The 14,009-nt window shown below is 35.7% G+C and overlaps 2 protein-coding genes across 3 annotated transcripts in view; one reads left to right on the top strand and one right to left on the bottom strand.

The window, feature by feature from the left end:
* LOC129743880 (probable serine/threonine-protein kinase DDB_G0277071) overlaps positions 1 to 14,009 on the top strand; it is a 329,957-nt gene that overhangs the window by 201,542 nt on the left and 114,406 nt on the right. The gene's annotated exons all lie outside the window — the stretch shown is intronic.
* LOC129743878 (remodeling and spacing factor 1-like) overlaps positions 1 to 14,009 on the bottom strand; it is a 91,680-nt gene that overhangs the window by 52,326 nt on the left and 25,345 nt on the right. For both annotated transcript variants that reach the window (XM_055736108.1, XM_055736109.1), the window contains 2 exons: positions 9,392 to 9,588; positions 8,127 to 9,325 (listed from right to left, as the gene is read on the bottom strand). In XM_055736108.1, the coding sequence (XP_055592083.1) occupies positions 8,127 to 9,325; positions 9,392 to 9,588 (1,396 nt within the window). The remainder of the gene's footprint in view (positions 1 to 8,126; positions 9,326 to 9,391; positions 9,589 to 14,009) is intronic.

The raw sequence follows: 14,009 nt of genomic DNA, 5'->3' as shown, positions 1-14,009 counted from the left end.
AAGACCCACGGTCAAGGTGCTGGACGCGCGTCAGCTAAAATTGGCACAAGGCGAGGGGGAAGAGAGAACTTTTTCCCTGTCAAACTCTTTTCGGGTTACCTTCCTGCACTTCCTGATTACGTTGCGATCGAGAAGGTTCGTCCACCTATGAGACTTTATGTGCCTTCAGTCATGTTCTGCCAGGATTGCAAGCAGTTGGATCATACGACCACCTACTGCTGCAATCAGGCACGCTGCTCTAAGTGCGGGGAGAAGCATGCGGAAGCTTCGTGTACAGTACAAGTAGCAAGCAGGTGTTTGTATTGCACTGGTGAAGCATCTCATGCTCTCTCGGCGTGCCCTAAGTAAATATCGCACCGGGAAAAAATCAAGAATTTTCTGAAAAATCGAGTAAAAATGTCCCATAGAGACATGGTTCTGAAGTCTTTGCCAATCGCCTCAGAGAACCAGACCTTCTGAGTGACTATGAATCCGAAGGGGAGGATCCATGTGAAGGAACATCAACTGGGCCATTTTCAAAAAAATAATGTTTCACAGGCTCCAAAAAAGAAACGCATCACACACAAACCAGAGTAGCTGCCAGCAAACTTAATATTAAAGAAATCCTCAAAGTGGAAATAGTAATTCTACCCCTCCTATTTAAAGTCCTCCGGGGTTTAATCCGTCCCGAACGACTTTCCTCCACTTTCTGGAAAGTCAAAACCCCAGTCTTTCTTTCAGAATCCAGGCCCTTCAGTAGCTAACAGGAATGCAACAATTCCCAGAGAAACTGCATCTGACCCATCGTCAAATGGTTTTCCCAGCCTTTCGGCTTATGGTAACTCAATCTCTTAGTTTTAAATATTTGGGTGTCTGGTTCGACTCTAAATGCCTCTGGGGAAAACATATTAGGTACTTGACTCAAAAATGCCAAAAGAGTATCAATTTTCTTCGAACGATTACTGGAACCTGGTGGGGTGCTCATCCACAGGACCTCATCATGTTATACCAAACAATGATACTGTCGGTCATAGAACACGGAAGCTTTTGCTTTGGGTTCGCCGCGCAAACCCACTTGATTAAACTTGAACGAATACAGTATCGTTGTTTACGATACGATGAGTCTCGAAGTACTGGCGGGAGTAATGCCGTTGAAAAATCGGTTCTTCGATTTATCGCTACGTTTTCTAATTCAAAGTGTGACTATGAATCCTTTGGTGATAGAAAATTTGGAAAGACTTGTGAATATTAATCCGCAAGTCAAATATGTGAACAGTTATCCTACTTTTAGTCAATTAGATATAAATCCTTCTTTATTGAATTCGGACACGAGTCATTTTTACCCGATTAGCAGTTCCTTGATAAAATTCGATCTGTCCATGACCGCTGACATCCGTGGAATAACAGATTACGTCCGACCCAACATCATTCCTTCAATCTTTGCTTCAAAAGTACGTGAAATTGATCCTACAAAAATGTTCTTTACTGATTGTGCTAGAATCGACAACGCGACTGGCTTCGCAGTGTATAATGAGGGCTTTGAACCTTCGTTCAAGCTTCGAGAGCCATGCTCCGTTTACACTGCTGAGCTAGCCGCTATTTACTGCACCTTGGAATACATTCGCACACTGCCCGTAGACCACTATTTCATCTATTCGGATAGCCTCAGCTGATGAAGCGCTTTTCCAATTTCTTGCAGGAAATTTCAGGGATTTTGGGCGCTCTGATCGAAAATTCGTATAGGATTACCTTAGCTTGGATCCCGTCTCATTGTCTTATACAAGGCAATGAAAAGGCGGACTCATTGGCTAAAGTGGGCGCGTTACAAGGTGAAATCTTTGAGAGGATTATAACTTACAATGAATACTTTTCAATACTTTGAATACTTTTAAAACACGTTTTTACTTAAATCTTTTGACTAGCCACAACTTGACTAGAAATGCTTGGGTAATTAGTGAATGGCCCTCTAAGTTGAAGAATAAAACATTTTACCATTCAAAAAGCCAAAGAAATGTCAGGAAAGGAATAAAAACATGTGTTAATAATTACCCCATAGGACGAAAACTATGGGGTAAATATGAACTCATCTGTGAATCAGTGTGAATAAAAATTTTCAATTTTTTTTCAAAATCCAGACAAAGCTTCATAAATCGAATGTAAAACAGGTGGTAACACCATTCCAACTGGATTTCCTATGATCAGATACTAAAAACATTAAACATTGTCGAAAACCATTTCTTTTGGAACTTTTTGTGTTCATTCATCCCCCACAGCAGTGCGTATGACACATGTTCGGAATTACCCCGTGTTCATAATTACCCCACTTGACCCTACCATGCAATGTTGGATCATTTTAAGATTTATGAAGAATTTACATAGTGTCTTCTATCGACATAAACACACCCCAGGAAAAAAATTCATCAGGTCAGGTTAGAAATCAGTTCATTCGAAATTTTCGCAAATTTTCAAAGGAATCTTAACTTATTCAAGCTTTAAAAAGTGTAATTTGAAATTTCCTGGATAAATTATGGCCAGTGATCTACAAAAAAAAAACATCGTCTCGTGTATAAAAATGATTGTCTTGTGTTTTACTCTTAAATTAAACACTATCACTGGAAAATTACAATATAAGCATCTTTTACATTTCCAAATTTGCAACAAGGAGTTCTGGATTCGAGATTCAACCTTAATTTGCTTGCTTTTTATATTATTGATAGTCGTTTTTTTATAATTGCAACTTAGCTGACCCGGCAAACTTTGTTAAGCCTGTAATTTTTGAATTTTTTTTTTTTATTTTAGCACTGTTCCTTAGTCAGCCTTCCTTTTAAGTGTATAAAAGCTAGTGGATACCTTTGTATCAGAAAAAAAATCCAGAATTATGGTTCGTTATTCGCATTTCATTATTTTAAGTTCATTCAAAAATCCGCTAATGCAATGGAAAATATCATACATAGATTTATATTCAAAACTGGCAGTTCGTGACACAAAAACGCTCATACGATTTGCTCAAATAAGTTCGCTAACTTTTGTTTAGCGAACTGATTTTCTTGTTGAGGTAGCGTATAATAAAGTTCTGCTAATGATCAGTTCCGGTAACTTAAGAACGCTTAATCGATCAAGTTTCAATTTAGTTTAGTCATCATTCCTATTCAAAAACCTCTATCTGATAAAGTATTTTAAAAATGTTGAAGATTGATTTCAACAGAAAATAAATCTTTTTTGCTGGAGTCGTCATAAATAGAGTTGTATTTTCGATTTGTGTTAAGCTCTGTATTTAAATACATTACAGTTTTCTTCAAACATGGTCGTCAGAATAGAAAAATTAAAAAATGGACCCGGAACATTTAAAGAATAATGAATTTAAAATAATTTTTAATTTTTTAATTATTTCAAATGTCTTTTTTTCGGACTTTGCATTAAATATACTAATTGAATCTTATTGTGAATAAACAGAGCTGAGTTTGACAAATATTTAACAATTCAGAAAAAGTTACTATTCATTTCATTTTACAGCAACACTTCTCTTATCAATATAATGTTTGAAAATGTCTTCGAAAATTGTGTCATTATTATATTTTTTTCAATTTTCAATTAGGGATTGGAAAATTGCACTGAGAATTAAAGTATTCAGAAAAAAAAGAATATAAACTTTCTTGTATTTAGATTATTTTTCTCTTAACAGGCAAACCCTGAATGAAAGCAAATCTATTTTGAATATTTGGAATAAAAATTCAAAATATTCACAAATTACTTAAATATATAGTTTATGATGGTAAGATAAGAAACTGTTATCCAGAAAGTCAAATTTAGTTCTGAATTTTATTGTTAATTTGAATCAATATTCTAAATTTGGCTTTATGAATCTGGATTTTCAGTTTTATTGAAACGTTAATTTGAAAGCTGGATTTTCGTTGATCTTGATTTTATTTTTTTTTTGTCGAATTTAAGAGTTTATATTCTTTAATTTACTTATGCTTGACAGATTGTTTTTTAAGATCTGATATCTGGTAGGAAACTTTTTTTGTATTTTTGTGTATTGGTTCAGATTTTTCTCTATACTTAAATGTTCGAAATTTTAGGTGGCATGTTTTTTACTTTCAATTTAATTTTTATATTCTTTCAAGTTTTTAGTATTCGATTATATTAGTGCCTTTTCACCACTGAGCGTGAAAGGTAGTGTGGATTTTCCAATGTTTCCTGATCCTCCAATCCGTTTTTATGATAATGATTCAATGTACTTGGAATCACAAAATTAATAACTTTCAATTCTCAAACTATTTGGATAAAATCAACAAAAAAATATATTAAGGTGATCTTTTACCAGTTATATGACTTTCTATTGGTGTTACCAAAACTCATAAAAATGATTTGATAATGAAATGTTTCAATTCAATCTCATTAAGTTGTTTTGAGTCTATTGGAAACTTTACAGCCATATTGCTTGAGTTGCTAAAAGAATATGACATTTCAAAAAAAAATTAACGATGAACGAACAAACATCTAACAAAAATCTTTGAATTGCCTTGATTCTGATGCAAAAAATTACAAATTTTGTCATTATTCTTTGTACAGACTTTGCTATGCTTCGTAGTTGCGGAACCCCATAGGGAAAATCACATCCAAGTATCCATTTTACTGGTGCCACGTGAAAAGTACACTTGCAACGAAAATGGGCGCCAAAACTTTCTATAGAGAGATGGATGCACATCAGTAAGCCTTGATTGCTTTTGGCGCCTTCCTACTCTGGGTGATTCGATTGAAAAAAAAAATGGAAATTAGGTGCCATGACTTTTATTTGATACGAATAAAAACTAAAAATTAATTTTCAAATTCCAAAAAAAAAATTCGAAATTATCTCTCCGTTGTGTTATTCTTCGCGTGAAGACGAACACAACAAAAAAAATCGCATGCAAATCGGATGATCCAGTGAAGAGTTTTGCGTGTTCGTACATTTCTGTATGGGCTGTCTCTCTCCCTGTTTTATATAAGGTACACCGGGGTAAGTGTGGACGGGTTTTCGTATAGTTCAACTTTAAAAAATCATTAAAAAATCAGCAGTGGAGCAATTTTGATAAATTGATAATGACGATTGTTTACAAATGCTGAAGAGATGAGCTCGATAGAAGCAAAGCGAAAAAAGTTATCACGTAAATCGTTATGGACGGCTGGTGTTTTCACTTACCCCGCTTTATGGGGTAAGTGTGGACGGTGGATTTTCCCTTTGATTTCTCAGCAAATTTTCAAAAAATTTGTGTTTTCTTGGTTGAATTTATGTTACAACACACGAGATCCGATTTTATCAAAAATACAGAACAAATAAGTACTTTACTCAAATTTTCATGATCCGAATGCTAAATATCGTTAAATAATACAACTCATAAAGGATGAAGGACAGAAAATTGAAAAAAATGTGTAAACATCGAGTCTTTTTAAAGCCGTCCACACTTACCCCAGGTAGGGGTTGGAGACAAAATTTTAGTTTTTTGTAAATAAACTCTTTTTTCTTAATTTTTAACCGCCGTTTCTTTTCCTAACTGGTCGTTTGGAATGTAAGGATTGTTTCAATGTAGAGTTTTTCATCGAGAGCCAGCTAGTTTAGGAGAAATTTGCAATTGAAAAAGATGCACATCAACTCGACATCGTAGTTGAAAATAGAAAATTCTGAAAAAGTCGCTGTAAACATCCGTTATTGTCTGAATCGTATCTTTTTCACAGTTATTGGATAGATTACAAGTAAATTGAACATTCTGCATCAAAAGTTTGAAAAAATAGTTCACAGTATTGGTTTTATAGCCATCATCCACACTTACCCCGCGTCCACACTTACCCCGGTGTACCTTATATAGATGATGTGCGATACTTGAAGAAATTTTAACATACTATTTGAATTTCTCATCTTATTCTTCGAGGCAGTTTTGAATTGTGGATTCCGGTAAAGTTAGTGAGTTTTTTTTTGAATTTAGAGGTAATTGGAAAGAAATCAGAGAGTAGTTTAAAAATTTCCAAACTTATGATATTCTTCTAACACATTTTTGAACTGTTGAATTCTGACTTGAAAATTGAATTTTGGGTCGAATCCCTGATCTTAGAACCAAAACCGAATTTCGGTTTCCTTTTGTTGATTTTCCCGGTTTTGGCTCTGGATTCCCGGGTTTCCCGGTTCGATTTTCAATTCCCGGTTTTTTCCCGATTCTGTGGCCACCCTGGGTATATTAGTCGCCTAGCGTACAGACAGTAGCCGTCTCGGGTTGGGACAAAAATAACCACCTGACATGATTGAGTGCGGTTCCGAGAGTCAAAGACGAAATACTAATCCAAATCGATACCGGATGCGTACAACGGTCGATCATAAATTGTACAGATTTTCCATTTTTTTTTTTTATTTCAAAACTGATTGTTTGTTTTTTCTACCAGGTTAAAACTGCAACAGTGTCATTTGCACTTGCCCCGTAGTGTGGGTTGACAAGAGTGAATAAAAAGTAAGGTTTTTACACCACTTTTTTTACATTTTTTGTGGCCAATCTTAAGAAATTAACATGTTTTTTTCGGATTTTTTTCTTTGACTTTGAATAACTTTAAAATAAATAATTGTAGCTGAATGTAGTCTGAGAATTATATTTTAGTCATGTTACAAGCTTTCCAAAAATATAAATTTCGTCAAAATAGGTTGAGAAACAAGAGAGTTTTAGCGGGAAAAGTGATAGGGGTCATTTGAACCCGGTGGTATAAATAGGTAAATACAAAGTGTCGGTATGTTTAGTGTTAAGTGGGCCGTACATTACACCGTATTATGCAGAAATTCTAAGACTCTGCAACGACTGGATTCTATGCTCGCCCACTGAGGATACACAAATACTTCGTGTGTTGCGGACATCCAGAAGGCTCCTTCTAAATTTTCGGCTGATGCAGATGTGGTCAATTTGATTTTCTGTTCGGTTATCTCGGGATACCCAAGTGACACTATGTTTTGGTCGATGGGGGAAGAGCGATCCACCGATCACCATGTTGTTGTTGCCACAAAATTCTACAAACAGCGTTTTCGCTCATCTGTCCTAGGCCATGGCGCCCCATGATGCGCTCAAAGTCCTGGTTATCGGAGCCAATCTTTGCGTTGAAGTCGCCTAAATGGATTTGAATGTCACCCTTCGGAATTTTCTCAACCACGCTGTTCAATTGACTGTAAATGGAGATATCCGATTACTTGATGACATTTCGCCAAATGAACGATATCCGATTACTTTATGAAATTTCTCGCTGCCTTAGTGGTGCAAGGACTAATACTAGAATGTCGCTAAAAAACCGAACAGGTCAGTTATTGACAGATCAGCTCAAACGATGGACTGAGCACTTCGAACAACACTTCACGAAGTCACGAATAGCGATGGTCAACAGAAACCGCAGCTCAAGCGCCAACAAAAAGTCGCATAAATGACGTCAACTCGGAAGCGCCTTCGCTGGCTGAAATAGAAGCGAGTCTTGACTGGGACCAAATGAAGACGCTGGCTCCGGATCGTCAACAGTGGAGGCCTTATACCACGGCCCTATGCACCTGATGATCGGCGCGGGAACATTAAGCTAGTAAGTAAGTAAGTGTGGAAATCACGTTCAATGAGATTGTGATTGTGGATAACGATCCTGTCAGGATAACAATAGTAACACATTACAACCTAGAATGAGCTTAAAAAATTGAGTCAAAAAAAATGTTTTTGAAATTTTGATAGAAGAACAAATTATGTCAAATTTCCATTCAAACTTGAGCGATGTTGGCGATCCCTTTGAGTAAACAAGATGTGCTGAAATTTCAGCCTCAAGGTTTTAATTCCTGAACAAACCCCAATTTTTGGACTACGATGTTTTAGATTCAACGAAAAGTAGCTCGAAACAGTTGGACAAACTGCCAAATAAATTTGTTTTAATAGTTTGGCCTTGCAAGGAAAAATTCCTCGCTTTTAAATTTTTCCCTTAAAGTACGCAAATTTTACTACGTGTAAGTGCTTTTCAGATTCGCACAAAAAATTATTTTTGTACGGCTCAGAGAACATGCGCGGCCATTGGTGCCTTCACGGTACTGATAAGAAAAACTAATAATTCACGGCGGCTATTATCCAATTCACAAAATTTGTTAGTTATTATTCCAAAATCCTTACCTGTAGTTTTTTTCCCTCTAGTTTTCTTCTTGGTTGTTTTACATTCATTCAAAATGACGTTTTCTCCAATAGTTTCCTGTGATGCAGATTTGTCACTTTCATTCTCACTAACATTGTTGGGCATTGATGTTTTGTTTATTTTTTCTGCCGACAAGGGCATGTTCATTTGAAGATTAGTTGCACTGCACGGATTCGATTGATTTTTTTCCTGGTAATCGTTTAATTCTTTCGATGCGTTTCTACCAAAAGAATTTGGTACCAGAGTTTCTGTTGCAGTTTTGCTCATTGAATTTTCTTCTTCGGGTGCATTCTCAATTTTAACTTTTGCATCAATATTAATACTTTTCGGGCTTCCTTGGTCTTTATTACTTGGATTTTTTCTGTGTGCAAGGTCATTTTCTTCTATTTCAGATCTTTGCGCTGTTGCGGTTAAATCATTACTGTAATCATTGTTTATCTTTTTTTTTAATGGAAGGTTTGTTGATTTTGAAGGTGATAGTTTTTCCATAGTCTCTTTAGCAATATTATCTAGTTTTTGAAATGGTGACGAAGGTGCCGTCCCAGTACTTGGGTTGCATTCCTTAGTTTTTTTTATATTACCCATTTCATTTTCTACTCCATTCCCTAATCCGTATACATAAAAAACAGGCTCATCGATGACATCGCTAAATATTGGTGCCGTTTCACATTCCTTTCCCGATCCTTCACCATTTATTCTGAGTATTGGCTCTACTACAGCTGGCCCAACTATGGGGTTATCAGATGAATTATCAGTGTTGTTAGCATGGGTAGACGTATGGTTATCGTCACCGAGTGGATGATGATTTTCATTTTGTGTAGTTTTGGATGATGTTGCAGTGCCTTCCTGTTTTGTAGCTTCCAAGCTTTCGTTTTTATCCATGACTGTATTTTCAAATTCTATGATTTTTTTATCTGTCTGTGTAGTAAGAAAACCAGATACACCATCCTCAGATGAGTCATTGTGTTGCTTAAACATGCGATTGTTTTCAAACTTGTTTGAGGTACCATTTATATCAATAACGTGCTCTTTGGTTTCCACATTAACATTATTTTTTTCATCTGAATGTACTGATGCACTGTTACTACTTGTATCTTCATCCATGACATTTGCAACAACAAGAGCATCCATATCGTTCATTTTTAGTTTGTGGATCAAATTTTTAACTTCTTCGCGATCACTGTTGTAAGTAAACAGATAATCATTAAATTACCCAGTTATAAAAAATGTATTAAGCTTTACTTACCTAGCAACCAGTCGCCAAGTTTCTTCATCTGCATTTTCTTGAAATATTTTGATATTGCTGTAACGATCCATTATACACCAATATATATTTCCCAGTTTGTCTTTTCCAACAGGTTCTGATCTAAGCGATTTCGCTGCAACTGTGTTGATATTGGATTTGAATTTCATGTTGCGGTCAAATTGTGCCTCTAACAAAGCCTGAATCAAGAAAAAATATTGTTATTTGGTTATTTTTCGATTGAGATCATTGTGTGAAAATTGATTTGTTGCTCTTCTGACCGGGGAAGGTTCATATGCTCTGAATGGCTCATTCACGTAAAATCTATGTAAAAGAATACAGGTTCCTACCGAAAATGACGTGGATCGGTTTGTAATGGCAGCTATAAAATTTTTAACAATGGAGAAGCTGTTTTTGTATGTATGTAATACACTGTAAATTTTTGCCTCGATTTCCAGCAAAAAAAATTGCTGGAAACGTTCAGCAATCCAAATTTTTGCTGGAAACCAGCAATCGATTTTCGAATTGCTGGATTTTTCAGCATTCGTTTATGTGCTTGTCATTTTTGCTGAAAAATCAGCAATCGGTTTTCAAATTGCTGGACTTTCCAGCAATTGATCTAGTTTGCTGGAAAATCAGCAATCGAGTTGTCAATTTGGAGTTTGTTTTTGTTTCGTACGCTGAAGTAAGTTGAGATTCTATTTTACGAATTTAGGTTAAATTAATATAATTATTTTATTTTCCTCTAGATTCTAGCAACCATGAGGCATCAATTAGTCAAGGGTAAGTTTTTATTGTACAGGTAGATATTCCATAGAAGATACTAATCAAAACTATTTTTACAGGTGGCGGATGATCAACACTGCGGCACAAAGCGGCCACCCCAGAGCCGGTTTTAGAAAGTTGTAAAAAAAAATTTTTTTTTTAAATAAATAAATCCCTTACTGAAAATGGGAGAAAATAATTGTTTTTATTGCTTATCATATGCACAGCCAATATTAAACTGTAATTTTGAATTGAAATATAAATTTCATACTAAATACTGCCGGTTGTGTTGAAAGAAATAGCTGGTTTCCAGCAATCTGGATTGCTGATTTTCCAGCAATTTGAATTGCTGGAAACCAGCATTAACGTTTGCTGTTTTTTCCAGCAATTGAAATTGCTGGAAATTTTGCTGGAAAGTCAGCGGGACAAAAACCAGCAAAATTTTGCTGGTTTCCACACACAAAAAAAAAGCATAGTAAAATTACTAGATTCGTGGTTTAAACGAACAACACGCAACCATATTTTTGAGTCAATAATGTTTTGTTCTTGATATTACCATGCACATAGTAATTTTACTTTGTGTTAATTTTGGCTGCGCATAGTAATTTCGACTACGTTCATAGTAAAATTGTCAATGAAATCATGAGTGTTTTTTACATCATGCATGGTAAAATTAATATGTTCAATTTTGAAAATAGTATGTGTTATGATAGAAACAAGCATATTAACATGATCCAAATAGTAAAATTACCATGAAGCATGGTATGAATATCTCGTAGCATATTCGATTTTACTAATTATTGTGATATTTTGAGCCCTTTAATTGAAAATGCAATTTTTTCATATTACTTTTTTATTTCATAAGTAGTGTTTCACTTACATACCGCCGGACGCCGGACCGAATCACATCTGATGATTAATTGGAATATTCTGAAAACAAATTTATAAAAATCAATTAGTAGGCAAATTGATATTAATTATTTCAACTTACGCTTAAACCGCTGAATCTCGATTTTTTTTCCATACCGATTTGGGATGTTTCGGAACTCCTTTTAGCCATCGATGATAAACTTCCGGGGTGGGGGTCTGGGACTTGAGCAAGTGCCTCTTGAAATCGAAGTGCCAATGAATAAAATTCGGCTTCCGGCTCCAACACTTCCAGTAAATTTTTTTTTGCGATTTGAGCCGAGACCGAGAGTTGGCCGGGTGGGATGGAGGCCAGCTTTATGATCACAAATTGATTGTTAAACTAAACACTTACAATTTTACCCGCGCCGGACAGCTTGTTCGCGTTCCTAAATCGCGACGAACGACCGACAAAAAACAAAACACATTCAAACGAAGCGCACAATGAAGAATTTACCATGGATAGAGTATTTCCGACTTCACAAAAGACGATTACCATGCGCATAGTAATTGCAAGAACACAAATCGAGCAATATCTAAATATCATGCGCATGGTAATTTAGACACGGGAAAATTACTATGAGCTGTCAAAGTTCGCATAGTAAAAATACTATGTTGTAGTACTTTAAACCAGATTTCTGGTAGAAAATACTAAATCGTGGTAGAAAACACTAGATCGTGGACATAGTAAAATTACCATGATCCTGTATTTGGAAAACCCATGCAATTTTTTTCCGTGCAGCAAAAAAAAAATTTGCTGTGTACACTGTAAATTTTTGCCTCGATTTCCAGCAAAAAAAAATGCTGGAAACGTTCAGCAATCCAAATTTTTGCTGGAAACCAGCAATCGGTTTTCGAATTGCTGGATTTTTCAGCATTCCGTTGTGTTCTTGTCATTTTTGCTGAAAAATCAGCAATAGGTTTTCAAATTACTGGACTTTCCAGCAATTGATCTAGTTTGCTGGAAAATCAGCAATCGAGTTGTCAATTTGCACACAAAATTTTCGAGCCTCCACTTAGCAAAAATACTGCGTTACTTTCGATTTGCAATAAGGGTTGTTTCACTAACGCGATAGCAAAATGCTTATTTTGCTTGAATTTAGTAAAAAAGTCAACTAGCTAGCCGCTTTGTTCGGATAGCAGCCGCCGGCTACGAGAGAAAGAAAAATAAATCAACGTGAATCAGTACGATTGGCGGAACCTGTGGAGCCGGGGCTGATAAGTCAGTGACGAAATGGTAGCCAGACTAACACCGGAAGCGTACAGGTAAAGAACCGGTCATGACACGAACAGATTGAATTGAAGATCGATTTTTGAAGCAGGAAATTCTGTTTTTTTCTAGGAACTTACCAATGAATGAACAGTAATGCGGTTACGGAATCGGGTTCACTGCTAGTGGTGCCAAGGTGTGATGGCCAAGTGGCCGACGGAAGGTGGATAAAACATCGGAAGCGAATAGGTAGGATTCGATTCAACCATGAGAAAATCCGGCTTTTAATATGCGAAATTATTTGTTTTTCGCCAGGTTGTTCCTGCCGACCATCATTGCAGGATGATCGACAAAAAGGAACCATTTTCACCCGGGTGAAAGACCAATTCTAAAGATCAAGTGGACAAATTAGTTAGTTAGTTAAGTGACTTGCATTTTTTTTAAATAAATGAAGTGAAATAATCTGTGTTGACTTTTTCATATTCCCTCCAGAATTTCCATAGAAAAAATAAAAAAAGCAATATTCCTAATCCCCCGCGGTCTTTTCCGCCGGTTTTTGCTAAAATTTCGGTAAAACATTCCGGCGGCTAACTTTTTCTCTCTTTTGCTAAAATTGTAGTAGAAAAAAATTGCTAAATCGTTTGCTAAATTTCTAGCTGGTCAAATTTGAGCAAAATTTTGCTAAATTACGGCCTCGAAAGTTTTGTGTGTGGAGATTTTTTTTGTTTCGTACGCTGAAGCAAGGTGAGATTCTATTTTACGAATTTTGGTTAAATTGATATAATTATTTTATTTTCCTCTATATTCTAGCAACCAGATAACAAGTCAAGGGTGAGTTTTTCTTGGACAGATAGATATTCTCTAAAATATTCTAATCAAAGCTATTTTTACAGGTGGCGGATGATCAACACTTTGGCACAAAGCTGCCAGCCCAGAGCCGATGTTTTAGAATATTGAAAAAAATATCGGTTTCTGGAAATAAATATATCCCTTTATTGAAAAAAGGGAGCTAGGAGATATTTGTTTTATTGCTTATTATATGCACAGCCAAATCAAAATTTAATTTTGAATTAAAATATAAATTTGATACTAAATACAGCCGGTTGTGTTGAAAAAAATAGCTGGTTTCCAGCAATTTGGATTGCTGATTTTCCAGCAATTTGAATTGCTGGAAACCAGCATTAACGTTTGCTGTTTTTTCCAGCAATTTAAATTGCTGAAAATTTTGCTGGAAAGTCAGCGGGACAAAAACCAGCAAAAAATTGCTGGTTTCCAGCAAAAAAAATTGCTGTGTACACAGCAAATTATTTTTTGCTGGTTTTTGTCCCGCTGACTTTCCAGCAAAATTTCCAGCAATTTAAATTGCTGGAAAAAACAGCAAACGTTAATGCTGGTTCCCAGCAATACAAATTGCTGGAAAATCAGCGATCCAGATTGCTGGAAACCAGCATTTCTTTCAAAACAACCGGCTATATTTAGTACCATATGTACATTTCAATTCAAAATTAAATATTTAATACTGGCTGTGCATATAATAAGCTATAAAATCAATTTCTTTTCAATTTTTTAATAAGGGATTTATTTACTTTCAAGAACATGATTTTTTTTTTATTCCAACGCCGGTTCAGGGGTGGCAGTTTTATGCCAAAGTGTTGATCGTCCGCCACCTGAAAAAAAAAGTTTGATAAGTATCTTTCATGGAATATACCTGTCCAATTTAAACTCACCCTTGACTTGATG

The sequence above is a fragment of the Uranotaenia lowii genome, chromosome 2 (assembly GCF_029784155.1).
Source record: "Uranotaenia lowii strain MFRU-FL chromosome 2, ASM2978415v1, whole genome shotgun sequence".
In the NCBI taxonomy this organism is placed as follows: Eukaryota; Metazoa; Arthropoda; class Insecta; order Diptera; family Culicidae; genus Uranotaenia; species Uranotaenia lowii.
The sequence above is the reverse complement of the archived record's forward strand: the minus strand, read 5'-3'. Positions and strand labels throughout refer to the sequence as shown.